The 26,419-nt window shown below is 42.9% G+C and overlaps 1 protein-coding gene across 1 annotated transcript in view; it reads left to right on the top strand.

The window, feature by feature from the left end:
• Positions 1 to 26,419, top strand: part of LOC124594828 (ATP-binding cassette sub-family C member 4-like) — a 163,273-nt gene that overhangs the window by 38,142 nt on the left and 98,712 nt on the right. The window contains exons 3-8 of the mRNA XM_047133275.1: positions 6,797 to 6,916; positions 10,517 to 10,721; positions 16,200 to 16,422; positions 19,909 to 20,065; positions 20,248 to 20,386; positions 20,609 to 20,719. Of these exons, the coding sequence (XP_046989231.1) occupies positions 6,797 to 6,916; positions 10,517 to 10,721; positions 16,200 to 16,422; positions 19,909 to 20,065; positions 20,248 to 20,386; positions 20,609 to 20,719 (955 nt within the window). The remainder of the gene's footprint in view (positions 1 to 6,796; positions 6,917 to 10,516; positions 10,722 to 16,199; positions 16,423 to 19,908; positions 20,066 to 20,247; positions 20,387 to 20,608; positions 20,720 to 26,419) is intronic.

Here is a 26,419-nt window from a genome sequence, read left to right as displayed (position 1 = left end):
TTATTGTGAAAAACTGAGATATCTTGCTGACTCAGTCCAACAACAATGGCCAGGAAGACTGTGTGAAGTGATATTACACCAAGATAACGCCCGTCCGCATTCTGCTAGACTGACAGAACACACTATACAGAAGTTAGGTTGGGAAGTCATTCCGCAAGCAGTCTATTCACCTGATCTTGTGCCCTCAGATTTTTAGCTTTTCCACTCTCTGTCAAACAACAATCAAGGAACTTTCTTTCCGGATAATAATGCGCCGCGAACATCGTTCGATGAGTTCTTCACTTCAAAACCGCGTGATTTCTGTAGCCGCGGAATCGAGAAGTTACCCCAGCATTGGCAGATTGTTGCAAATAGTGTTCAAATGTGTGTGAATTCCTAAGGGACCAAACTGCTGAGGTCATCGGCCCCTAGACACACAATCTACTTAAACTAACTTATGCTAAGAACAATACACACACCCATGCCCGAAGAAGGACTGGAACCTACGGCGGGAGAGGCCGCGCAATCCGTGACATGGCGCTTTAAACCGTGCGGCCGCTCCGCCCGGCGTGAATAGTGAATGACAATATTTTTTGATGACTAAAGTCTCTGTTGTGCATGTCTGCTGTGTTTATTAAACTTATGGGAAAACGCTACGAAATTATGCACCAACCTAATATATTCAGGTATGAAGGAAGGAGATAGTCCATCAAAGATGACTTATGAAAGAGATTTCATGATTCATTCTCCGGATTACTTTTTGAATGTCTTTAAAGTGTTTAGTATGCTGCGGCATTACGCTATTGCATGGCACAGTGCAGAATCACGCATTATTTACATCACGTGCTTTGGTGAATGAAAGTTATGAGATGTTATTCTCTCCAACCTGACGAACAAAATTTTAATACATGCGTAAATCAGCGACCAGAGGTACAAAGAGATACAAAATTATAACGGACATAGTTTCGATCACAAAGACTTCAAAATATTTGACTAAGATACAGTAGAATGTAGGTAAAGATAAGGATACGCGGACTGAACACTATAAAAATCGACCGTATCGTGCAAGATATGAGGAAGACCAAACACAAACAAATGTGAAGGGGACTCTAATGAATGAAAAACAGAAAAGCGACAAAATGGCTCCTTCACTTTTTTATATGATCTACATCAGATCAGATAATATTATTTAGTATGAATAATTCCCGGCAGTGCTTCAAACCGTCCATATTATTTGGTTTTGCGTGAAAGAGAAAATATTGTAAAACGTACACAGTTATAAGCTTCCTAAAACGCATAGACAAGCATACGCAAGATTATTTAATAATTGGTTCAAACGAATTTATTAGGAATAATTAAAAAGAACTCGAAGAAGACAATCGACCACGAATAACATTTTCCTTTTGCGACATGTGAGATGGAAGTGGTACGAATTTAATCTCCAAGTACACGTGTTCGTCGTAGATCTCTGCTAAGTATTTGACAGTTTTCACAGAATCATAGTCTGATTAGTAACGCAAAATAGTAGTCAAGTATCGTAGCCTAACACTATTAACTAGGTGAGCCGTGATAAAAATTGCTGTTTTGAAGAGCGCGCCGCAGCGCGTTGTGTGAAGCAGTCGCCCCCCGTTTCTGGCGGTGGCGCCGCTGTGGCAGTCGCAGCTTTGTTGTGTCCCTCTGGTCGGAAAGCGGAAAGGTTGCCTGTCCTCGTGCATTTCAGGGGCGCTATCAGCTCGCCAGTTGGTCAGTCTGGACTCAATCTGGGTCAGTCTCTTGTTCCCTGCTTGCTAGTCTGTCTCTCGTCCGCATTTGTGAGGCAGTTAGTGTCTGTCTGTCGTTCGGAGTGCTAGTATGTCTTTCGTTCGGATCAACCGTTAAAGCTGGCAGAATGGGAGTCTTTCCACTCCGTCAGTAAGAGAGCTCAGCGAGTGGTCGGCCGGTGCTTAGTTCCTGCATCTGAGTCTGCGCATTAGGCTGCCAGTCTGCTCGATTTGCACAGGCAATGGTCATTGGCGGTTGAATCGATCGGTTGGTCGGTCGCGCACTGAGACACAAGATGACTTGTCCGTCTTGAGCGGCGGCGCATGTGAGGTCGCCACGTGAGTCCAGTGGGCCGCGCCGTGTAGCGAGAAGTAGTGGCTTCGCGGCCGACAGAAGAGCAACAGGAGTCAATCAACGACATCGGTCTGGCCGGTGCGAGCTGCGACGCCGTGAGACGGGAGATCGGCGCGCCTTCCTGCGCCCGTTGAAGCGGCTGGCAGCGGACGGTTCGGGAGAGCTATTTGGGGGTGCTGCGCCAGGTCTTCTCGAGAAATCGCAGTTTATTAGAAGTTTAGTGATTGGTGATACGTTGGGTGGTTTGCTCTTGTTAAACTCTACTTGTTTTCTTGGTCAATCTCTCGTCAGCAGCTTGCTCGTGTGTCTCTCGTCCGCATATGTTAGGCAGTTTGTCTGTCGTTCGGAGCTGCCTCTGTCATGTTTGTCGGATTCGGTGTGTTAACGAATTCATTGCTTGGAGTGTAACGGCCTAATTCCTGAAATATGTTATTATCTTGCCTATCATCTTGAGAGGCGGTATATGTGTACTGTAGAGCATGTTAACTCGTTTGGCCAACCTTGTATAATTTTATATAAGATTGCATTTCATGGGCTTTTATTTAAATGGTCATTTTAGTATATAAAGTTGCCACCCTTCCACCGTAAGACTTTTTTTAGAAGTTAAAATCAAGTTGCACCTTCGGTGGCAAAGTTAATCTTTTAATATTAGTGTTTTGCACCATTTACATCCCTCCTATGGGGTGCATAGTTTGTGTGCTTGTGTGATTTGTTAAAACTTTTAGTTTAAAGTAATCTGGTGTGATGCAGATTTGTACCAGTGTAGTCTTTCAGAGGTTGTTGTGAGCGGTCGAGACTACGGCCGTGTCAAAAGGGAACGGCAAGGTTCTCAGCCCAAAAGCTCATACACTCGAAAATTTGGTTTCTTTCTGCCTCTGAATAAACTGTAACTTGATATTTAGAGGGTGTTTTCTTATTCTAATTTTAAATCTGATTCCTTAAAAAAAACACTTTTACGAATAAAATTTCCATTTGTTAAAAGCAATTTGAGAATGACTACTTCCACGCTCACGTAGTGTGATTAAATGTGTTCATGTTCTTGATGAATCGCTAGTAAATAAAGTAAATTCTTAAGTGTGTTCTTTGAAAATAAATCCACAGTTCACTAGGCAAGACCCTTCTGTGAACCGGTACTGTACGGAAATCGAGATCTACACTGAGTCGATAGCTACAAACTAAATAAGAGGGCGAACGTTACAACAAATACGTGAGTCCCGAATTAGCGCCGATGAACGGAAGCCAGAATCGTCTCACACGACAACATACAATCCACAACAGTTCCAAATCAAAGTTCTGGTTCGAAAATCAAGGTAATAACAATATTCAACCGTTGGCGTAACTCTGGATCCAAGTAGCGAGATACGAACCACAGGATATTTGCACCGTCTGACAAAAACGTGGATCACCCAGAATTGGGGGAGGAAACGAAATTAAACCGCACGGTTTGAGTGAGTATGCGATTACATTTCAGTGAATATGAATTCGAGTCAGGTTTACAAAAAAGTTTCCAGTTTGAGCTCATTTATCAGTATGACGCTGCATCTTGTTTGGTGTGCATGCAGGCACCTAATTCATTTGGGAAGGGTATCATAAATCCGTTGTATCCTTTCCTGAGGCAAGCTGGTCCAGTACTGTCGGAAATTATTCTTGATATCTAAGCTACTGCCAGTGGGATGGCGCTGACGTCCGAGCTGGCTACACACATTTTCTGCAGGAGACAAATCTTGCGGTTTTCTGGCCACGGAAATAAGCCAATATCACGCAGACAGTTCACAGAGCCACATGTCGTATGTGTGTGGGTAAGTGCATTGTTCTGTTAAAAAATGCTACCATAACACTGCTACACAAGAGAAAAAACAGGATGCAGAGATGTCCCTGATGTTGTCTCTCTCGCCACTGCAAAACTCGCCTTCAACAGTCATTTGAGGTAATGCATAAGTGTGATTCAGCAATGAACGCAATACGACGCTATTCATCAACATCGAATGCGTTGTCCTGCTGCAAAATGGCACTGTGATACTGTTGCATGACGGATAACATAGGATGACGCAGGATGTCTGTGATGTACCATTGTGCCGTCAGAGTTCCCTCAGTCACTACCAGTCGTGAGGTGAAGTCATATCCGACGGCTACACGTACCGTAACACCAGAAATACTGCTATTCCTTTCTAAAACATTGGAGTAATGGGACACAGGTTGCTATCATAATCGCCAATCCATGTTTGCCGGTCACGGTGCCACTCCAAACGCAACCTTTTATGTTGTGGTGTTAACGGCAGCCTATACGTATCATGACAATTCACTCCTGTGACTGATGCTAGTCTTCAATGGTGCGGAATGATACCGAATGTTGCAGGGAGTCCACTAATTGTTCTCTGAAGGCAGGCACAGGTGTGAAGCGAGTTTGAACGGTATACAGTAAGGCAGTCCTTCCTTGTAGACGTCAGACGTGGTCGATCAGAACCTTGACGACGCGTATACCTGCCCTCATGTTCCCATGCAGTCCATCATCGGGCCGCTGTCACATCCGAATGTCAAACAGATAAGGAATCGGGACATTTTAATATCCAGTTTACCCACGCATCCGTGTTCTGCACGATTGGACCAGTCGGCCAAATAGTGACCCGCAAGGACGCCGCTTTCAAACTCTGACAGGTCCTGATAACGCTGTCACACACGAGTGTGTGGCATCTTCGTGTCTTTCACAGCGATCATTCGACATCTGACACTTACATACTCTACCAGACCGGTAACAACACTAAACACAAACAACACTAATGCACTCTCATGGCACTTCTGCCTGTCGCAGCAGTAATTTTTACACACTCGCCGATAGTCTGCACGCGTATAAAGTCACACTGACGTCCGACCATTTCTTCTGAGTGCTTTACTTTTTTGTCAGGCAGCGTATTCCCGGTAGAGAGATAACAGACATCCCCATGTGAAGTGTCTGCCGCGAACCCCATCCTCGCGGCTGCGCTTCCTTAGTCTGAGTCCGCCTCTGTAACACTGGAGCGGCGGGATATTACAAACAGATATCCGAGTTAATAACAACCAAAAAATAAAACTTCACAAGAAAAGAAGACTGGTGAAATTTTAGTTAGGGAGTACCTGCAGCATCACTCACACTATGTGACATCGAAGTGACGTATGGAACTCGACATAAATATGTACGTTTCACTTTGTCAAGGACGCTCATATGGTTTAAGATACCAGGAAATGGGAGATTACGTACAATCAGCACAATACCATTTAAATAATTTGCATTATAAATCATGTTCAACAATTCAAAAGACAAGAAGAAAATTAGGGGCTTCTGCGATACAGATAATACCTGAAGCGCAAGTGTTTTAGATACAGTATGAAGGTTGTCGAATACTCCATAATAGCAACAGAAACTCTCGGAAAACAACTGCGTATGCATGCTCGAGACGTCGAAGAATGAAGTCTTGAGTAATTCTGACTCTCTTAGTATTGCTGTATGGTAGCGAAAACTTGGTGCCAATGAATGCGATTCTAGTTTAGATACAGGATGCAGAAAAGGAAGCTTTGCATATAAATAAGTTCCTCTACAACGAATCACACAAGAAGTTAATCAATACGAATCGGAATATGTATTAAGTGAGACCAATCAACTAAAAATTGCATTTTCTGGTTCGAATGCAAACGAGGAGTGGATAGCAAACGACTTCCCGAATTACTTTTGCTATGTATACCATGTGGAGGACACGCATAAGACGACCTGAGAAGGGTGGAAGAGATTCCATGAAGGCGGAGCAGATTTAAAGTCATACTTATGCAATGGAAATGGAAATGCCGTATGGCTAGGGTCTCCCGTCGGGTAGACCGTTCGCCTGGTGCAAGTCTTTCAAGATGACGCCACTTCGGTGACTTGCTCGTCGATGGGGATGAAATGATGATGATAAGGACAACACTCAGTCCCTGAGCGGAGAAAATCTCCGACCCAGCCGACAATCGAACCCGGGCCGTTAGATATGACATTCTGTCACGCTGACCACTCAGCTACCAGGGGCGCACACTTATGCACTGATAAAGCGCGATACAAGAAAAGTTCAAGAAACAATTATCAGTAATTTCTATTAGTTACTACATAAAGCTAAAATAAGATAATGGTCACTGTAGTAGTATTACTGAACTATAGGTTATTAATGTATTCATATAGTTAAAATATCAAATACTAAATCATTTACGGCACACACTATATTCGATGACGTGAGGACATAAAATTCTGGCCTTTTGATAGTCTTGCACTTCTTTAACACCGGTAAACAATCTGCCCAAATACGTTTGTTCTGCATCTGAAAAAGCAATTTAGGTGCGGAATGTGTGGTATGGTGAACACACGGCTGCAGAAATTCGGACTTATTGTTTAATTTTCCAGATTCGCCATTCACAGGAGAAGAAAGATTCGGCAAATTCGTGTTTTATTCGTTTGGATAAACGGTCACTATCCGAAGCGACGCCCGTAAACCACTAAAGCAGTTATTATGTCGGGAAGCTCTCAAAAAGTACAATCTGGGAAATACTTGGCGCAGAGAGATCTACAGAGATAACAACGTTACAGACGAAATGGATAGCATCCGTTGGTTACTATTGTCAGTGAAAGCAAAAACTCCGACCATTATATACGAAAAGATTTGCAGATTCGGAGTAAGTTATATATCTGTCATTCTTGTTTCAGGCAATGGGAGAAACAGCTCAAGAAGAAGAAACCTAGCCTCATAGGTGCAATAGTGCGGACGTTCGGCTTGGAGTACTTCAGAATGGGATGTCTTATATTTCTCTACGATATAGTCCTCAGGTAAGTTGAGGCTGCAATTGCCTGCTATGACTCTCTTTGCGTCTACAGAGAAACTTAGAATTAACAAGACGCTGTACAATACATGTACCAGACGTGTTCTGTGCCTGGTTAACAATAAATGAACGAGTGCTATATTGGTCATCTTTAGACTGTCACACTACTTCTTCCGTGTTCACAACTGCCACCAACTATAAGATTTCGTCATTTCAAGAACACAGTTATATTCATAGCAGTGGACTCGGCTATGGGAGTTGGATGTACGTCCTAATCTAGGGTATCCCTGGTCATTGTGTAAGGAAGCAAATTTCGACCCTTTGCTGTGAAATAGTCCACTTTTGAGACATAGAGCTCGAAATTATAATAAATCACAGGGTACGATTAAATTTTTCATACGCGATACAATCACAAAATTCGGAATGTAAAGAATTTTTCGTTTTTTTTGGGTACTGTGTGGTAAAAATATGAACTGATTTTCTGAACTAACATTTCGTGAAAGGGTAACTTAAATCTGACCATACGAAAAACACGCTGATCGTGAATCATTTCCAACGTATTTGTATTTGTGACCTCGAGCCTTCTTTGTTGTTACTGCAAATGATACCTTGATTCGTTCAAATTGGTTAGGATCATTAGAGTACAGGGTATGAGAGAGACCTCTGTAGCTTTTTCATATGGGATGATAGTAGCTTCATTGACACTATTTCGCACAGTTTTAATCTGCGAACAGGTAACATTACAAAGTTTCGGACGATTCTGATTCTAGTGGTTTTCTAATCACTAGCTGATAAATCATAAACACAACTTTACGAATTTACAGTTTTTCTGTTAAAACCTACTGCACGGAAGGAAATAAAACAGTGCACTGTTTATTTAAACATCACCAACAGTCGATTTGGGCAGCTTTAGAAGGGCTGAAATATCCTTGATGGATATGTTACCCCGATGACATGCAAAAACTAACTCACGTTCGAAGTCACTAAAGTCTCCTGATCGACCCCTTTCTGCCGTTACTGTTTCAATATCCTCCGCCTCCTTTTATACTGGCGGGTCCATCTCTCGTGACGTTTTTTGGTCAATTCCGCATTACATAGGGGGTGTTTAGTTTGTTTTAATCAGATAGTATATGTTTCGTTATACTAAAATATATAGGGGAAACGTTATTAATAAAAATCTCGAGAAGTTCCTATTCGACTTATTTCAAATTTTTACACGATATTCTTAAGAAACATTCCGACGGCACGTTTTCTGTTAAAAATGGCGGCTAGAAAGAAAATTCTGTGGTGAGCTGTAAAAATCTGCTGTTTCGTATTCTTCTTCGCAGTCAGATTTAACTACAATAGCAGAGCGTTTGAACACGTTGTTTTCTCCCACGTATATTATCCCCCCACCCTCTCTCTCTTATATGTATATGCAGGGTGAGTCAGGAGGAAAGGTACATGCTTTGAGATGCGATAGTATTAATGATTCTGAACAAAAAATCTTCAACGGGACATATGCCATATTGCGAATGGTTTCCGAGATAGAACACGTTTAATATCGGTCTTGTATGATCTTCTTTAATAAATTTATAAAGGTAAAGTTAAAGCCTGTGGCATAAGACCGCGAACGGACAATCGTCCAGACTGCATGTGGGATGCAGCCTTTCCCTTTGCCGCAGCACTAGGAGGGAGAAGGGTGACGAGTCCCACACTCCAACAAAAACGTGTCTCAGTTTGCTGCAAAAAAAGGTCCTATTTATTTTTTGTCTAGGACTAACAGTTTGCGAGGGGAGATCGTGAGAATATTGAAAATCTCGCACGACGAGCGTGCGCTGTAGCTTAGGTGCTTTTCGTAGGCCAGTTTGAGGTAGTTTTCCAACTTGATAGACCACAAGCATCCTGTATCAATATGTTCGCCTCAGCTTCCATTATATTGCTGTGGTACGTTGTAAACAATGACAACGAATAATACAGAAAATAAATAGAAATGTACATTAAAAGTATTCTGTCTCGGAAACCATTCGGAATAGGGCATATATCCATATCTAGTTTTTTGTTCAGAATCACTATGCTATCACTCGTAGAAACACGTACCTTTCCTCCTGACTCACCCTATATATTTCATGCGATGTTTTACAACCACACTTGTAATCAGCGGAAGGAATAATTCGTGTGTTCCAAAATGACACCAGCAATCAAGCTAGCACAATGACTGCGTGTGCGGAGCTAGAGAGAATATATATATATATATATATATATATATATATATATATATATATATATATATATATATATATATATAGGGTATGTTTCGTTATATAGGGTGAGTCAGGAGGAAAGGAACGTATTTCTACGAGTGATAGCATAGTGATTCTGAACAAAAAACTTGATATGGATATACGCCCTATTCCGAATGGTTTCCGAGACAGAACACTTTTAAAATACATTTCTATTTGTTCCTGTATTATACATTGTCACTGTTTACAACGTGCCACAGTAATATAGAGGAAGTTGAGACGAACATATTGATACAGGACGCTTGTTTTCTATCAAGTCGGAAAACTACTTCAAACTGGCCTACGAAAAGCACCTAAGCTATACAGCACGCGCGTCGCGCGAGATTTTCAATATTCTCGCGGTGTTTGGGTTTATCTGCGGTTGTTTCTTCGCTTTTGTACTTCAGTCACATGTGCGGAATTAAAGAGAACAAGGTACAATGGTCGAGCAGTTTCTCATAAGCTCTATATTTTTGTTTTCAGTACAAAGAAGTAGCGTTAAGAGGGACGCCACTGGACAGTGGATGACTAACAACGAGTGATTTTGAGAGATCAATCACGCTGTACCTTGCGGTAATCCGATGAGATGATTTGGGTTAGGCGAATACCTCGAGAACGTTACCTGTCATCAAGTGTAGTGCCAACTGCGACTGATGTACGTAAGAGATGGTGTTACGGTATAGGGATGATTTTCGCGGTTGTGGTGTGGTCCCCTACTTGCCCTTAAGAAATCGCTAAATGCGGAAGGATATGAACACATTTTGGAGCACTGTGTATAGCGTACAGCAGGAGAACAATGCGGAGACGACGTTTGTTTGCACCAGTAAGACAATGCACTCTGTCATAAAACAGTATCTATGAGGCAATAGTTTGTAGACAGTACCATTCCAATGGATTGGCCTGCCCAGAGCTCCGACATCAGCCCCAGCGTCCAACATCACTGCTATCTCTGGTTTCGGCTTTTGAGGATCATCATTGAAAGTATACCCATCGCACATCCCCCCCCCCCCCCCATTAATGTCCAATAATAGGTATCGTGAGACTTCTCATCAAATAGGGTACTTCGGAATCTCTGTGCCATTTTCAGTACATGGCCATTCACTTCCGGAAAATTCCAGCAGTAGTGATCGAAAGACCATGTAAAAACAAAACAGCGTCTCACCTTTGCCTTCGGGGTCCCACGCTCTTACTGTGTCTTACAAGTTTGCCAGTACTACTCCTGAAAATGGCGAAAACAACGACTAAACACTGAGTGATTATTCCTCACACCGGAGAAAAACACCGGCTGCTAGAGTCAGGAAACCGCTGTCCAGTCAGGTAACTGCAAATGCCTGTTTGCCCGGCAGGATGCTGCAGCCCCTGATGTTGGGCTACCTGCTGCAGTACTTCACGCCCCCGCGCACCATGCCGAGAGAAGAGGCGGTGCTGTACGCCGCCGCCATCGTCGTCATCACGGCTCTGAGCACGGTCTCCTTCAACCACTACATGCTGGGCGCACTCAGGACAGGCATGCGCATGCGCACCTCCTGTTGCTCGCTCATCTACCGCAAGGTGAGTTCCACACTTGTCTCTGCCACATTTCTCAAGCATATCTATGAATCTGTGAACTTAAAAATTCAAAGGGACATGGAATGAGTCAGAAAGCCTTCTGAAATAAATTTACAATGAAAAAAAAAGTATCAGTACCCAATATATTGGCAATTTATTCGGAAGTGCCATCTTTCCAAATCTTCCACTCCAAGTATTGGAGCATGCTACTTAGCATACTGATACTCAAACGCATCACTCCCTTCGACGGACATATAATGCGAGAGTCATACTTCTGTTCTTTGATGCGAATACTTCGGTAGGTAACCACTACTATTTTAATAGTCTAGTTCGCGGGAAGTCTTTGGTTCTGACATTAATATTTCGAACACTTCGGTTCTCCTACAGCTATTATTATTTGGAACGATGAAGAGCCGCAAAAAAAAGTAAGTAAATAAATAAAATAAAAAAAGAACTTTTGTGGACCCTAGACACAGTCAGCTGCCTCGGTTGAAATGTAGCCATTCAAGAGCACCGCATGGTTTTCAGCTCCATGACACAAGTCTAAGAAGTAGCAGCCCAGATTGTTACAGCACATTCGAAACATCTGGCTCAAGTCTTCCACTCGACTCAGGACCGGTCGACCACGAGCAGTTATTGGGGCCATGCTGTAGATAGTGTGTTTCTCTGAAATTCCGTGAGCAATGCTGCCCTTCTCAATCATCTCTGCCAGTCGCTGGACATCCAAGTGCATGGCCATTCACTTCCAGAAAATTCCAGCATTAATGATCAAAACACCATGTAAAAACACAACACCGTTTCAACTTTTCCTTCGCAGTCCCACGCTCTTACTGTGTCTTACAAGTCAGACCAGACGACAAGCGTTGCTCATTCCAACGTGCGCCAGTCTACAGCGGTTGTACCGTATTTCCTCGGCGGTTGCTGATAAAACTGTGTTCAACATATTAAATGAGGCTCCCAGGCATGCACGCTGAGTGCACAAGACGATCCTTCCAATTCCCTGCTGCCGTTTCGCTGAGGGATACCATTACTCGCCGTACGTTCGAACTGTCTACAGGCAGTTTTCCTTTTGTGACTGTCTCTCCCTCACACATGATACAGCAGGACAAATCAAGTGAGTCAAAGTCTTAGTGTCTTGAACATCTGTAAATAAGAACCAGTTCTCAGTTTCTTATATTTCTCACTTTTTTTTTTTTTAAGTTGATCTGTTTCCAGTATACTTATCGGCGATGAACGAGGCTTCTACCACACTGGCTTACATGATACAAGTAACAGTTATTCGTGGTCTTGCAAAACAGACACCTCACACAGTATTGCAAATTTTTTGTCACATTAAATGTCTGACGTCGTTAGCTGACCGGCAGGCTGCCAGATTCATCATTTACTCGATCACATAGATAAACAACTATACTTAAGATTTTTCAAAATACGTTTTGAGGACCGTTTGTAGTTTCAGTATGACACAGCTCCTCCTCATTGTAAGGATCACAAAGACAGTCATCCTCCAACTTTTGCATGATGCGTCACTGCCAAGTAACATATCTTGATGAAACTTCGACCGCTGATTGAAATAACTGCTTCAGCATAGCATAGAAGGTAACTGAAAGAAAAACACAATGAGACCAACAGAAACGACATTATCATTCAAAGACAATAATTACAATGAAGTCCCCACGATTTACGATGCTCTCCTGGACAATACAAAAGGCGGAACATGGTTCTTAACAGGGTGTGTGGTTACCACGGATGGCAGTGCACGCTTTTTCAAAGTGCTCCCATGTTAGACACAAGGCTGCTAAGGATTTCTTCTGGCATCTACATCTACATCTACATACATACTCCGCAATCCACCATACGGTGCGTGGTGGAGGGTACCTCGTACCACAAATAGCATCTTCTCTCCCTGTTCCACTCCCAAACAGAGCGTTGGAAAAATGACTGCCTATATGCCTCTGTACGAGCCCTAATCTCTCTCATCATATCTTTGTGGCCTGTCCGTGAAATATTAGTTGGTGGCAGTAAAATTGTACTGCAGTCAGCCTCAAATGCTGGTTCTCTAAATTTCCTCAGTAGCGATTCACGAAAAGAACGCCTCCTTTCCTCTGAAGACTCCCACCCGAGTCCCTGAAGCATTTCCGTAACACTCGCGTGATGATCAAACCTACCAGTAACAAATCTAGCAGCCCGTCTCTGAATTGCTTCTATGTCCTCCCTCAATCCGACCTGATAGGGATCCCAAACGCTCGAGCAGTACTCAAGAATAGGTCGTATTAGTGTTTTATAAGCGGTCTCCTTTACAGATGAACCACATCTTCCCAAAATTCTACCAATGAACCGAAGACGACTATCCGCCTTCCCCACAACAGCCATTACATGCTTGTCCCACTTCATATCGCACTGCAATGTTACGCCCAAATATTTAATCGACGTGACTGTGCCAAGCGCTACACTACTAATGGAGTATTCAAACATTACGGAATTCTTTTTCCTATTCATCTGCATTAATTTACATTTATCTATATTTAGAGTTAGCTGCCATTCTTTACACCAATCACAAATCCTGTCCAACTCATCTTGTATCCTCCTACAGTCACTCAACGACGACATCTTCCAGCACACCACAGCATCATCAGCAAACAGCCGCACATTGCTATCCACCCTATCCAAAAGATCATTTATGTACATAGAAAACAACAGCGGACCTACCACACTTCCCTGGGGCACTCCAGATGATACCCTCACCTCCGGTGAACACTCACCATCGAGGACAGCGTGCTGGGTTCTATTACTTAAGAAGTCTTCGAGCCACTCACATATTTGGGAACCAATCCCATGTGCTCGTACCTTAGTTAGGAGTCTGCAGTGGGGCACCGAGTAAAACGCATTGCAGAAGTCAAGGAATATTGCAGAGAGTTCCATTCCTCCACTAGCGTGGTAGACAGCTTTAGTATGGTCGTTGGTGCATGTGGACGGGCTAAAATACATCTCCACATCGCATCCCACTCCTGCTGTGTGGGATTTAAGTCGGGGTGAAAGTGCAGGCCAGTCCGTTAGCTGCATATGCTCTCGTTCCAACAGCTCCTCCAACTGCGGCTGTTCGATAAGGTTGCACACTGTCATTCGTAAAATTGAAATAAGGGCCGAATGCATCCCTGATGAGGTGCACATTGGGAAGACGTACAATGTTACAATAACGTTGACCGGTGAGTGTACTGTGGTCAAAGATTTGGAGACCAGTACGCCCATACAACATTACGCCTCCCACACTGTAACACTTGGACCCAAAACTATCATTTCGAAGATACTGGAAGTGCTGTTATATGGCGATAGATGGGAACATGTAATGCACCCAGGAACAGAATATGATCATTTTGGTGACCCAGGTGCTATGGTGTGCGAAGTCAAACAGTTGCACGGGCATACTGATCTCGAAATATTTGAAAATAGTACACTCGCCCGTCAATGATGTTCTGACAATGTACTTAATCCCCACGTGGGGTTGTGTTCGACCGTGGCTTCAATTTTATGGATGGCAGTCCGCGACCGCATCGCACAACGCAAGCTCAGGAGCTCCTGGAACGAGGGGATATTTGGCGAGTGGACTGGTTTTTCCCTTTCCCCCGAGTTAAATCCCATCGAGCACGAGTGGCATGCGTTGGGGAGATGTGTTGCAGCACGTCCACAGGCACCAACGACCATCCACGAATTGTCATCCGCCTTGGTGGAGGAATGAAACGCCCTACCAGAAGAACTCCTCACCAACCTTGTAATCAGCATGGGAACACGCTATAGAGCGTGCATTGCCTTCCGTGGTGGTCACACACACTATTAAGAACCGCGTCACGCCTTTTGTTTCGTCCAGGGGTCTATCATGAACCGCAGAGACTTCAGTGTCTTTAAATAAAAGCGTCGTTTCTGGTCGTCTCATTGGATATTTCTTTCAGTTACCCTTTGTATTATAATGTAGCTGTTCTTTCTATGTATCGTCCAAGTTCATGTTACTTGGCAGTAACATCATGTGAAAGTTACTGTCGTTCTGAAGTCTTGCAAAAGTAGTGTATTTTCCAGTCGATGAAATGGTCGCAGTTGTTTCTACCTTTCAGTTAGCCCGGTCTGAGAAGTCCATGACCATGGATTTTTATTTGGCATGACGAATGATGGAAAGTCAATATCCGCGAAGAACTACTTTCTCGCACTGTAAATGGTCACTGTAAAGATCTTCGATGATCAACAAGCCATCTTCCACGACATTTTCCAAATATTTGAAAATTCTGTCAAAGAAAGTGGAAGGTTTAAGTATCATCAATGAATTATTTTTAAGAGTTTCATGAAATATTCATGAAACCCTTGATACTTCAGCACGAAAGAAACAAAACGAACTGCAGTTTCTCGATATATACATTTAAAAAAAAAAAAATTATGAGACTGTTTGTAGGCTAAGAAGCAATTATTGATATCAGTAACGACTTAACAAAATGGCGCTGTTACATTGGTAGAGCGAGGCTGGCACGATGCTTTAACAACTTCTTTGTGACACAATTACGAGGATAATCCCAAAAGTAAGGTCTTCTATTTTCGTATAAGTACATAGACCTGTTTATTTCTACAGCGGTTTACATCAGTTTACAGCTTGAACATTTAGCTATTTTTCGACACGATCACCATTTCTGTCGATGCATTTTCGTAGACGATGTGGCAGTTATTGTATGCCCATCTCATACCAGCTCGCCACCATGCTGTTCAGAAAGTTATCAACCTCTTCTTTCACCTTGTCGTCGGGGCTGAATCGCTGGGATCACAATTAATGCTGACAGGTACTGTGAGACTCTGAAAAAACTCAAATGGGCAATTCAGAACCGGAGAAGAGGAATGTTGAGCAAGGGCGTACACATACACATGACAACGCTCCCCCACACATTGCTCTCCTACAACAGATTCAGTGGAACATAATCACCCACCCACGCTATAGTCCTGACTTGGCGCCCGGTGACTATCACCTGTTCCCTAGGTTAAAAAAACGTTTGGCCGGAAAGCGATTCATCTCCGACGACGAGGTGAAAGAAAAGGTTCATAACTTTCTGAACAGCATGGCGGTGAGCTGGTATGACGTGGGCATACAAAAACTGCTACATCGTCTACAAAAATGCATCGACAGAAATGGTGATCGTGTCGAAAAATAGCTAAATGTTCAAGCTGTAAACTGATGTAAACCATTGTAGAAATAAACAGGTCTATGTACTAATAAAAAAATTGGAGACCTTACTTTTGGGATTACCCCCGTAGTTAGCTGCGTCTTAAATTTTAAGCCTGCCTTCACTCTCTCTCTTCTTTATTTCTTAAGTGTATATAGGTAATAGTTATTGGAATTTGATTGCGTTTCTTGTCTCCTCAACAGTATATTTTGAAACATACTGAATCAATAAGCTAAGAGGTTTACGTTGCAAAAAGAGCAATAGACACAAATAACACCGTGTATTTCAGTCCTTACGGCTGAGCCGCACGGCGCTGGGTGAGACGGCTGCTGGGCAGGTGGTGAACCTGCTGTCCAACGACGTCAGTAGGTTCGACCTGGTGTCCGTGTTCATGCACAGCATGTGGTGCGCACCAGTCACCGGCTGCATCTGTGCCTACTTCATCTACTCTATGATTGGTGCTTCCGCTTTCGTTGGAATTGGCCTGGTCTTCGTCATCGTGCCTACTCAAGGTAAAGCCATCAAGTGTCTATTGTTTTATTTTTATATTCTTGTTGTGAACAGCGAAATTATTCTAGTCGAAGTAACACAATTACTTCTGGGGACTACATAACTACTTCCACCAACTTGCATTGTATCTTAACTAAATGTGTAAGCTTGACTCAAATGCAATATGTTCAAGAACACGCATGTTTGCTGATGCTAGTTCAGTGACCGTTGTGTTACTGTCGTCTCGAATCGTTGTGGCATTACAATCTGCTCGTCCAGAACACTTTCCCTACTTCCTGTTTCCGGAATCGAGCGAATGATTTATTTCCAAGCCGCTCCAAATCATGTTCCTTTCCTGCCTCGCCACTTACATTCCACGATCATTAGACACGCTCATTTTAATGGCTACATAGCCGATTATAACGATCACACATAAAATGAAACAGACTGCATTAACTGATGTCTCGACAGAAGTGCCGACACAGTGTGGTTTGAGGAGACAGAAATGCACGCTATAAGCTCACGCAGGATGGCGTGAGGTCTGAAACAGGATACGTAATGAATGCTATAAAGAAAAGTACGTAGCTTCTGGAATACTTAACTTTAATCCATCATTTGTATACATCGTTCTTGATGAGACATGCTTCATACGATAACTATCAATAGCCATTGACTTAGCTGAAGGCTATTCTAACTATCTTCTCTGCAAATAAACGAGGCTTCGTCCGTTGCATCGCTAGCTACGTCGTCCGTACAACTGGGGCGAGTGCTAGTACGTCTCTCGAGACCTGCCGTGTGGTGGCGCTCGGTCTGCGATCACTGACAGTGGCGACACGCGGGTCCGACATGTACAAATGGACCGCGGCCGATTTAAAGCTACCACCTAGCAAGTGTGGTGTCTGGCGGTGACACCACATTAACCTTAAGAAAAACGAACTTTTCCCGGTCTATTATTCGCTTATTTCTGCCATTCCAGCTAACTGTGGGTGACAAGAACAAATTATTTATTCTGTGACTCTACTTTGTAGGTGTAGCTCACTTTTACTCAGTCTGTAACAAATTACTTACCTTCAGTTGCTTTCATTTTTATTCAAAACATATCTTAATCCAGTGATATTTTATTTGATTATACATCTCTGTTGGCTATATAAGGAAAAGGTGAAAGATTATTGGGCTACACCAGAGCTGGCGCTGCCATCAATGAAATTTTATTTTATTGATCTATATTTGACAACAACAAAAGTCAAGAGTACACTTGATCCACGGAATAGTTTTGTTTACACGCATTTTGAAAAGTCGTATCCTGTGTGTGTCGTTCAAATGGATTAATTGGAATACTAAGCTATCATATATTTCTTTTGAACAGTTTATCGCCAATGGAAATTCGTTTAAATTAGATGAAGGTTTATATGAAATACATTCCTGCTTTGCAGTGCTTTACAAATAGACAGATAAATTCAGACGGGTGGTGGTTCCTATGGGACCGAACAGCTGAGATCATTGGCCCCTAGGCTTACACGCTATTTAATCTAACTTAAACTAACTTACGCTAAGGACAACACACACACCCATGCCCGAGGGAGGACTCGAACCTCCGACGGGGGAGGGGGGGGGGGGGCGCGAACCGTGGCAAGGCGCCCAAGACCACGCGGCTACCCCGCGCGGCTGAAACCAGACATGGTCATACTTTTCGTGAAGGTGATCCAGCTGAAGAACATCCAAAACTGCAGTCACACATGAAAAATCGAAAACGTTCGATGTGTGGAATTGAGTAACCGGCGATTATTGGTGCATGTACGTCTTAGTATCGTTTGGGACGTTTTAATGAGGATTTTACTGGCTTTGTGCGCCAGTTTACTATTTTGGATGCTGCATGAATCCACCACTTCTTGCCAGGAACGAAACTTCACTCAAAGCAGTGGGATCCTGCAGTAAAGCCGGCCGCTGTGGCCGAGCGGTTCTAGGCGCTTCAGTCTGGAACCGCGCTGCTGCTACGGTCGCATGTTCGAATCCTGCCTCGGACGTGGATGTGTGTGATTTTCTTAGATTAGTCAGGTATAAGAAGTCTAGGGGACTGATGACTTAAGATGTTAAGTCCCATAGTGCGTAGAGCCATTTGAACCTGCAGTAAAACAGGAAAGTCTATTTCAGCTTCTATAAGGTGCTGCCAAATCGAGACGAGACAAATGGGGAAAAAGTAAATAAAATGATTATTATTTCAAACGTAATAGCCATACGGATTGTATCCGAGCGAGCACCTGTTCATCCGAAACATGTCGACGGCAACGAATGTATTCCTTCAGGACTCCAAAAGTACGCAAATTGCAAGAGGAGACATAGTGACTGCATGGAGGATGTTTAAGTGCTCCCCAGCGAAACTTCTGCAACGTACTCGAAACATGTGGGCAGTTCCACATGCTGCCAAGGTTGTTTCGTCTACGCGCAGAAGTTTCACTAGGAAGCCCTTACACATCCTCCGTGTAGCCCCGATCTCTCTCCATTCGATTACTATATTTTTAGAGCCCTGAAGAAGAACATCCATGGCTATCGACTTGCTTTGGACGAAGAGGTGAACGTCTGGGTACAACCATGGTTCCATAGGCAAACGCCAACATTTTTCCACGAAGGCAGTGACCATATTCTCTAACAGTAGGATAAATGTATTACTTTTGAGATAATAAACAGTTTAATTACTTTTTTCCCACCTGTCTTATAGAAAGACAATGGCCACTACATCAAAGGATGCTAAAGTCCCTTTGTGATAGATTACATTGCACAGGAAAAATAATACCTGATAAGTATTACACAATACAGATTTATTCCAACACGTATGGTTTTTGTTTTAAGTTAGAAATATGAGTTTATTTATGTTGCCTGAATTCTTCAAGGTGTTCTATTTCCTTTGCAGGAGTCTAATATTTTCAGTTTTTCTCTAATAGTCCTTTGTTACTTCCTGCTCGATTTCAGTTATTTAGTTCTGTGCGTCTGCAACCATGGATGTAAAAAGAAACGTTTCTTTACCGCACACTATGAGTATGACATTGTATCTTCTCATAATCATCGTCAACGGAGATTGTCAAAAGGCCCTTTCATAGATCGGTACATTGTGTAGAGGTTTTGGAGATAGATGGTAGATGTTCTCTTTACGTCTACACAAACAGTAGTTATGTTTTCCTTAGTTCTCAGACATATTACACAATTTAAAAGCTACAGTGAGGCAAAATTTTATGTAAACAGTCTTGTATGTGTAGTTCTGCCATTGATGTATTTTATCTGATCTGTCTAGTGATCTAATTCTTGATATGGTAATACATGACGAAAAGGCGCCAGAATCGAATGTTTTTTGTGCATCTATGTATATTTTCATTAGTTTTATCTGTTAATGACTCCCGAAACACTGTCAACATTTATAAATAAAAACTTGTATCTGAAGTGTCAGAGCTATCATTAACGTCGTTTAACAGCTAATAGATCACACGTTTAAATATCATGTCAAAATTATCTTTCAGCGTATCTGGGCAAGCTCTCATCGAAATACCGCAGTCAGACGGCGCTAAAAACAGACAAGAGAGTCCGTCTCACGGATGAGATCATTTCCGGAATGCAAGTGATAAAGATGTACGCCTGGGAGAAACCTTTCGCTAAGCTAATTGAGCTGGCCAGAAAGTAAGTAACCACTTCCGCGCGTTATCTTAATGTGAGTAAACTGTCATTCATGCCACTCACGACTATCAGTTCTGCATCATTAAATACCGCTGCCTCATGTGATGTCATGTTAGAAATCCCTTACGTTCATCGAGTACACCTCTCCGATATGATGGCACAAATTAAAATATCGTATTTTTCAGGCTGGAGCTGAAGGTTATCATTAAAACATCCTACATACGTGGAATTTTTATGTCATTCAACCTATGCACCACCCGAGTCGCACTGTGTTGCTCATTGATCACGTTTGTTCTAACAGGAAACGACCTTACAGCAGACAAGGTAAATCAAAATCATTTCCTTTAAATGAAAATTAATTTTGTAGCATTTAAAAGTTGAGTTACATGTGCATGTTTCCCAAATATTCCCATACTATACTTGCATAAAGCAGCCCAAAGTCGTTATCTAACTGGAATGCGCCCTGTCAATTACAGGTTCATAACTGCAAAGAACGAGTTCTATTGTACATATCTATCTAACCGGTCAATGTGCACGATGTTTCAGGTGTTCGTTGTTCTGACTTACTTCAATGTTTTGGCCCAGACAATGTCCATGGTTTTCGTTAGAGGCATAGCTGAATTAGCTGAGGTGCTCGTTTCAGTCAGGAGAATCGAGGTAAGTACACAATGATAATTACTGAATGCATTGTTTTCGCATATAGTGGTAAACACATACATCCTTCGAAATGGTAGACCAAATAGTAACAAATACTCATACGCTAGGTTTTCGATATGTTTATTTTTATCTTTTCACGAAGCAAGACAGATGACTTAACAAACTTCTTATTTACTCATGATTTGAATGAGACATGCAAAGAAGTAACGAAGGAAGACTGGAGCGTTTGGCCGACATCGAGGTCATTAAGACGGAGGAGAGACCCAGTTGTAATAAGTGACAGTGGAGGGGGTAAGGCACAGCCTTATCGTAGAAAACCATGTCGGCACAACACAAATAGCTCATCCCACTCATTATAATTGCAACCGAAGATAGTAATCCATCCACTCGCAAATTACTCTCAGTGGTTACATCACGCTTTACACACGCACACACACACACACACACACACACACACACACACACTCACACGGAAGTATACAGTGATTATTGTTTCCTTTTCATCGTATGTCTTCTCGTTATATGTTCAAGTGTGTGAATTCCTAAGGGACCAAACTGCTGAGGTCATCGATCCCTACACTTACACTCTACTTCAACTAACTTAAACTAGCTTACGCTAAGAACAACACACACACCCATGCCCGAGTGAGGACTCGAACCTCCGGCAGGAGGGGCCGTGCAGTTCGTGACATCGTTATATGTATCTCGCCGGTATTCCAATGACAATCGGATCACACATGGTACATATGCAACATATTTCTGTAATGTGAAGTAAACTTGCAGCGATGACGAAGGTAAATCTGATCCGAAAATTGTCAAATCGAAATTTGCAAGTGAAAATGAGAATTTTAAGTTGGTCTGCTGACGAAAGTGAAAATCCCAGTAGAAAATTTATTTATCCACGCGACTTGCGCAATGTGCTATGTCTGCAACACTTGTTCTTTGTGGCGACTCCCAATTTTTATGCGGGACTACCAACATTGCACAGAGTTCAATCTGACGCTTTCGAAAAACCCCAGGGTTGCTCCAAAAATGCCTCAGGCAGCGAGAATTTGTGGTGTCACCGCCAGACACCACACTTGCTAGGTGGTAGCCTTTAAATCGGCCGCGGTCCGTTAGTTTACGTCGGACCCGCGTGTCGCCACTATCAGTGATTGCAGCCCGAGCGCCGCCACACGGCAGGTCTAGAGAGACTTCCTAGCAGTCGCCCCAGTCGTACAGCCGACTTTGCTAGCGATGGTTCACTGACAAATTACGCTCTCATTTGCCGAGACGATAGATAGCATAACCTTCAGCTACGTCATTTGCTACGGCCTAGCAAGGCGCCATTATCAGTTACTATTGATGCTGTAAAACATGTACCGTCAAGAGCGATGTTCACCATTTATGGATTAAAGTTAAGTATTCCACAGCTACGTCCTTTTTTGCTAGTCTCATTTCCTTGACCTGTTCCAGCCCTCACGCCAGCCTGCATGAGCTAAAACGCGTGCCTTTCGGCTTCCTCTCATAGTGGGTTGGCTCTCTTGCCAATCCACAACAGAATTGTTGGCTGAAGCTGGTCACAGGCCCTGTTCCAAAAATGAACAGAATAGAGACAGAAGTGATGACACTTTCTGAAAGACATGACCATCATTTTGCAGGACAACGCTCAAGCACGTACAGTGCAAGCTGTTACTGATTTGTTTGACTGATGGGGCAGCTGTGTGCTATACCACCTACTGCACTTCCCTCACTGAAGCCCTCATTAGTTCGAGTTCTAAACTGAAGGAAACACTTCACGGCACTCGCTTCAGAACTGCTACAAATTCGTCGGGCAATAAACCGGGCAGCTCGAACTATCAAACCTAACTGGCACTGCTAAGAGTATCCTACGACTTCCACATCGCTGGCAACGGGTTATACACAAGGCTGGTGATTACTTTGAAGGTCAGCAAAACTTTGAAACACGTATCTATTTTGTATGTATCTATTTTGTTCGTATCTATTTTGTACGAACTGTAAATAAGTAGTTGCCACTATTAAAGTTCCAACCCTCGTACGTTTATTAGAGCGCATAGACAAATATTTGCAAAGTTATCCCACAACCCGTTTGCCTTCTTAACTTCCGAGTCCGTCGTTCCAAGAACAGTGTTCCTTATCTCAGATAGTTTGTATCATCACTTGAGAACACCATGCATGGGAAGTTAATCACAAGGCACAAAATGTCAGCTCTAAATTTACTGCAACAGTGTATTATCAAACTCAGTGTGGTGACAACACGTTGCACAAAAACCTTTTCCTGGTTTTTAGCTCTGTAACTCTCTTATTTCACTTTTCTCAGTTTGCTTTGAAAGGAGTACTGGGATCACGAACGCCTATGATTGCGTTCTTGCCACTTCACAAAGAAGTGGTACCCTTCATTATTTGCTCAAGAATCAACAGGAAACAGTAAAACAACAAATGGGAACAACTGAGGTGCGATCACTGAAGATCCGTAGTTCCTTATTACTCTCATCGTGGAAGCACGTGTAAACAAGTGAAAAATGGTGGAAGTTGTAATCCATTAATTTTATAATTACACTCTAAGGGAACAAAAAACGACGCATAACGATGAAATTATCCGAATGGGGCGGAAATTGTTGGATGTGACGTAGATGTACAGACAAGCAAATGATTACAATTTCAGAAAAGAGAATGATTTACTCAAGATAAAGAGCTTCTCAAATTGAGCAAGTCAATAACGCGCTGGTCCATTTGTGGCCCTTGTACAAGCAATTATTCGGCTTGGAATTGATTGATAGAGTTGTTGGATGTCCTTCTGAGGCAAATCGTGGCAAATTCTGTTCAACTGGGGCGTTAGATCGTCAAAATCCCGAACTGGTTGGAGAGCCCAGCCCGTAATGCTCCAAAACGCTCTCAACTGGGGAGACATGCGGTGACCTTGTTGACCAAGCTAGGATTAGGCAAGCAGTGAGACAAGCAGTAGAAATTCTCACCGTGTGCCAGCGGGCATTACCTTTGCTGAAATGTAAGCCAGTGTGGCTTGCCATGATGGGTAGCAAAACGAGCCTTATAATATCGTCGACTTAACGCTGAGTCGCGGGTAACAACTACAGGGATCCTGCTATTAAAAGAAATCGCTCCCCAGACCGTCACTTTTTGTTGTCGGGCTGTAGTGCGTGCGACAGTCGGTATTGTACCCCACTGCTGTCCGGGGCGTCTCCAGAACCCCATTGACTGGAGTAGAACTGTCTTCATTGATGAGTCCTGCTTCGAACTGAGCCCCAATGGCCAGCGAAATCGTGTTTCGAGATGCTCAACGAGACTGCGTCACCTCTCTGACTGCTGAATTACGAGGGGGATATGATTAACCACTCCAGCTAAGTTTTCGAAAAGTGTGGAGAAAGCTATAGTTTCGCCCAAACACAACCCGCACGTCAAGTGGCGCCCACTTTGATGTGTGCTAAAACGTTCTGCGTACCTGTTATCAGCAATTTCAACCACAAAGCAACAAACACAATTTCACGAGATTGTCGTTACATGATTTCGAACAGTTGAATGTGATAATCGCGCCAAAAATAAGAAAAGTAGAGACGCAGTTTCGATAGGTCATTACCAACGAGAAGAAGTTCCTGTCTCTTTCCTAGGGTTAAATTGAACCCGTCCAAAACCCAAAGGGTACTGGCTGGTCATTCTAGGCTCACAAACCCGAAATATTGGGAATCCCTACAATTTTTAACTCTAAGCGGGACAATCAGCCGGAGTGGCCGTGCGGTTCTAGGCGCTACAGTCTGGAACCGCGAGACCGCTACGGTCGCAGGTTTGAATCCTACTTCGGGCATGGATGTGTGTGATGTCCTGAGGGTAGTTAGGTTTAAGTAGTTCTAAGTTCTAGGGGACTGATGACCTCAGTCCCATAGTGCTGAGAGCCATCTGAACCATCTAAATGGGACAAATATCAACTTCTCTTCTTCAGCAAAGAGTCAAGGAGTCATAGTAGACGAAAATCTAAATTGGACTGAGTACGTAACTGTAACGTGAAAGAAGGCATCAGGAAGTCTCCATGCCCTACAAAAGTATAAAAAGATCTTCCCTCTTGGCCTGAAAAAGAAACTTGTACACAGATTTACGCTTCCAGTTATTGACTGTAGCGATATAATCCTGCAAGGCCTTTCTCAGTAAAGCTCACGGCCCCAGAAACTGCTTGTCAATGCTGTGTTCGTTATATCTGTGATATTCTATTCTTTGATCACATTTCACCATCGAATGCACAGCTATCCTGGCTGCGTGCAGACAAGCACAGACATTTCCTTACCTCTGTCTTTTCTACTGTTTTATCAGTGAACACTGTCTCTTATTCTCTCCTCGACCTTAATGGTCTTGTCTGAACTACATCGTAGAAACATCCGTCCCCATCAGAGCAACATCCTTTCTCTCCCACTCCATCGTTCAGTCACGTTCTCGAAGTACATCTCAGTAGTAGGAAACCGATTCCGGAACAACCTCCTGCATTATATTACTAAATAACATCTCCAGCTTCAGAAGACAGTTAATTACATATCCAGTAAAGACAAAATGATTGCCATTGTCGCTGCACGCACCCCTTATGTACATATCTTTCCAACCTAATCTTCCTCATTTCCCAGTATCCTTAGCCGATGACGTCTCCTTAAATTTCCTTTTCCCAGAACTTTCTTTATCAGAAAACATCTATTTTATTGAGCTCTAAATTCTTCTTTTATGGGTCATTATAATTAATGTTATTAATTTCATAATTCTGCATTATTGCTATTATTATTAGCTTATTATTGTTATTATTATTATTAGTAGTAGCAGTATTACTATTATCACTATTAGCGGCTGCAGTAGTACAAGTAATTCCAGTATTAACTTTGTTGATTCGTAGTCTACTTTACTCACACAGCTACTGCGGGCGCTCAATTTTAATACTAGTTGTCACGATAAAATTATTGTTTTCCTAGGTCACTGTGGTGTAATATACACTGTATGTCTGAAACCCTTGGCCGATGTATGAGAGGGACTGTTGTTGTTGTTGTGGTCTTCAGTCCTGAGACTGGTTTGATGCAGCTCTCCATGATGAGAGGGACTGAATGGCCGTAAATCAGATCAGATTAAATAAATAAGTAGATAAATAAATTAAATAAATAAATAAAATCGTCAATTTCTTTTTCAGTTCTTGAATTATCATCATTTTGCTGATGTCCCACCAGGCCTCCTCACGTGTATTTTTGTTGTGCTAGTCTCCGTTCTTTCGGTTCCGCAACACCTCTTTTGCGCTGTAGAGCTGTATCAGGCAAGATACGTCTCGCTGGTTATTTTTGCCGCGCACGGACAGCATAACTACTGTCTCGCCTGCACGAGCAGAGCACTCTGGAATCTCTTTGCCGCGGGCCGGTCGACCTCTGCGTTTCGGATCGCTGTGCGGCAAGTTCTACTTCGGCAGCTGCGGGCAGAAACACTATATCAAGTGCGCAAGGTATAGATATTAGATTTGTGGAGCGCTCAACTGCGCTGTTATCCGCACCCGTACAAATTCCCAATCAAAAAAAGTCCATTCTCGCCATTTTCACGAATGATGATGAAATGATGCGGACAACACAGAAACCCAGTCCTCGAGCAGAGATAATCCCGAGTCCGGCCGGGAATCGAACTCGGGACACCGTGGTCCATGCAAAATACAGCTACGAACGCTTCTGTACA

The sequence above is a fragment of the Schistocerca americana genome, chromosome 2, assembly GCF_021461395.2.
Source record: "Schistocerca americana isolate TAMUIC-IGC-003095 chromosome 2, iqSchAmer2.1, whole genome shotgun sequence".
In the NCBI taxonomy this organism is placed as follows: domain Eukaryota; kingdom Metazoa; phylum Arthropoda; class Insecta; order Orthoptera; family Acrididae; genus Schistocerca; species Schistocerca americana.
Note: the sequence above shows the minus strand (reverse complement) of the source record. Positions and strands in the feature narration are given on the sequence as shown.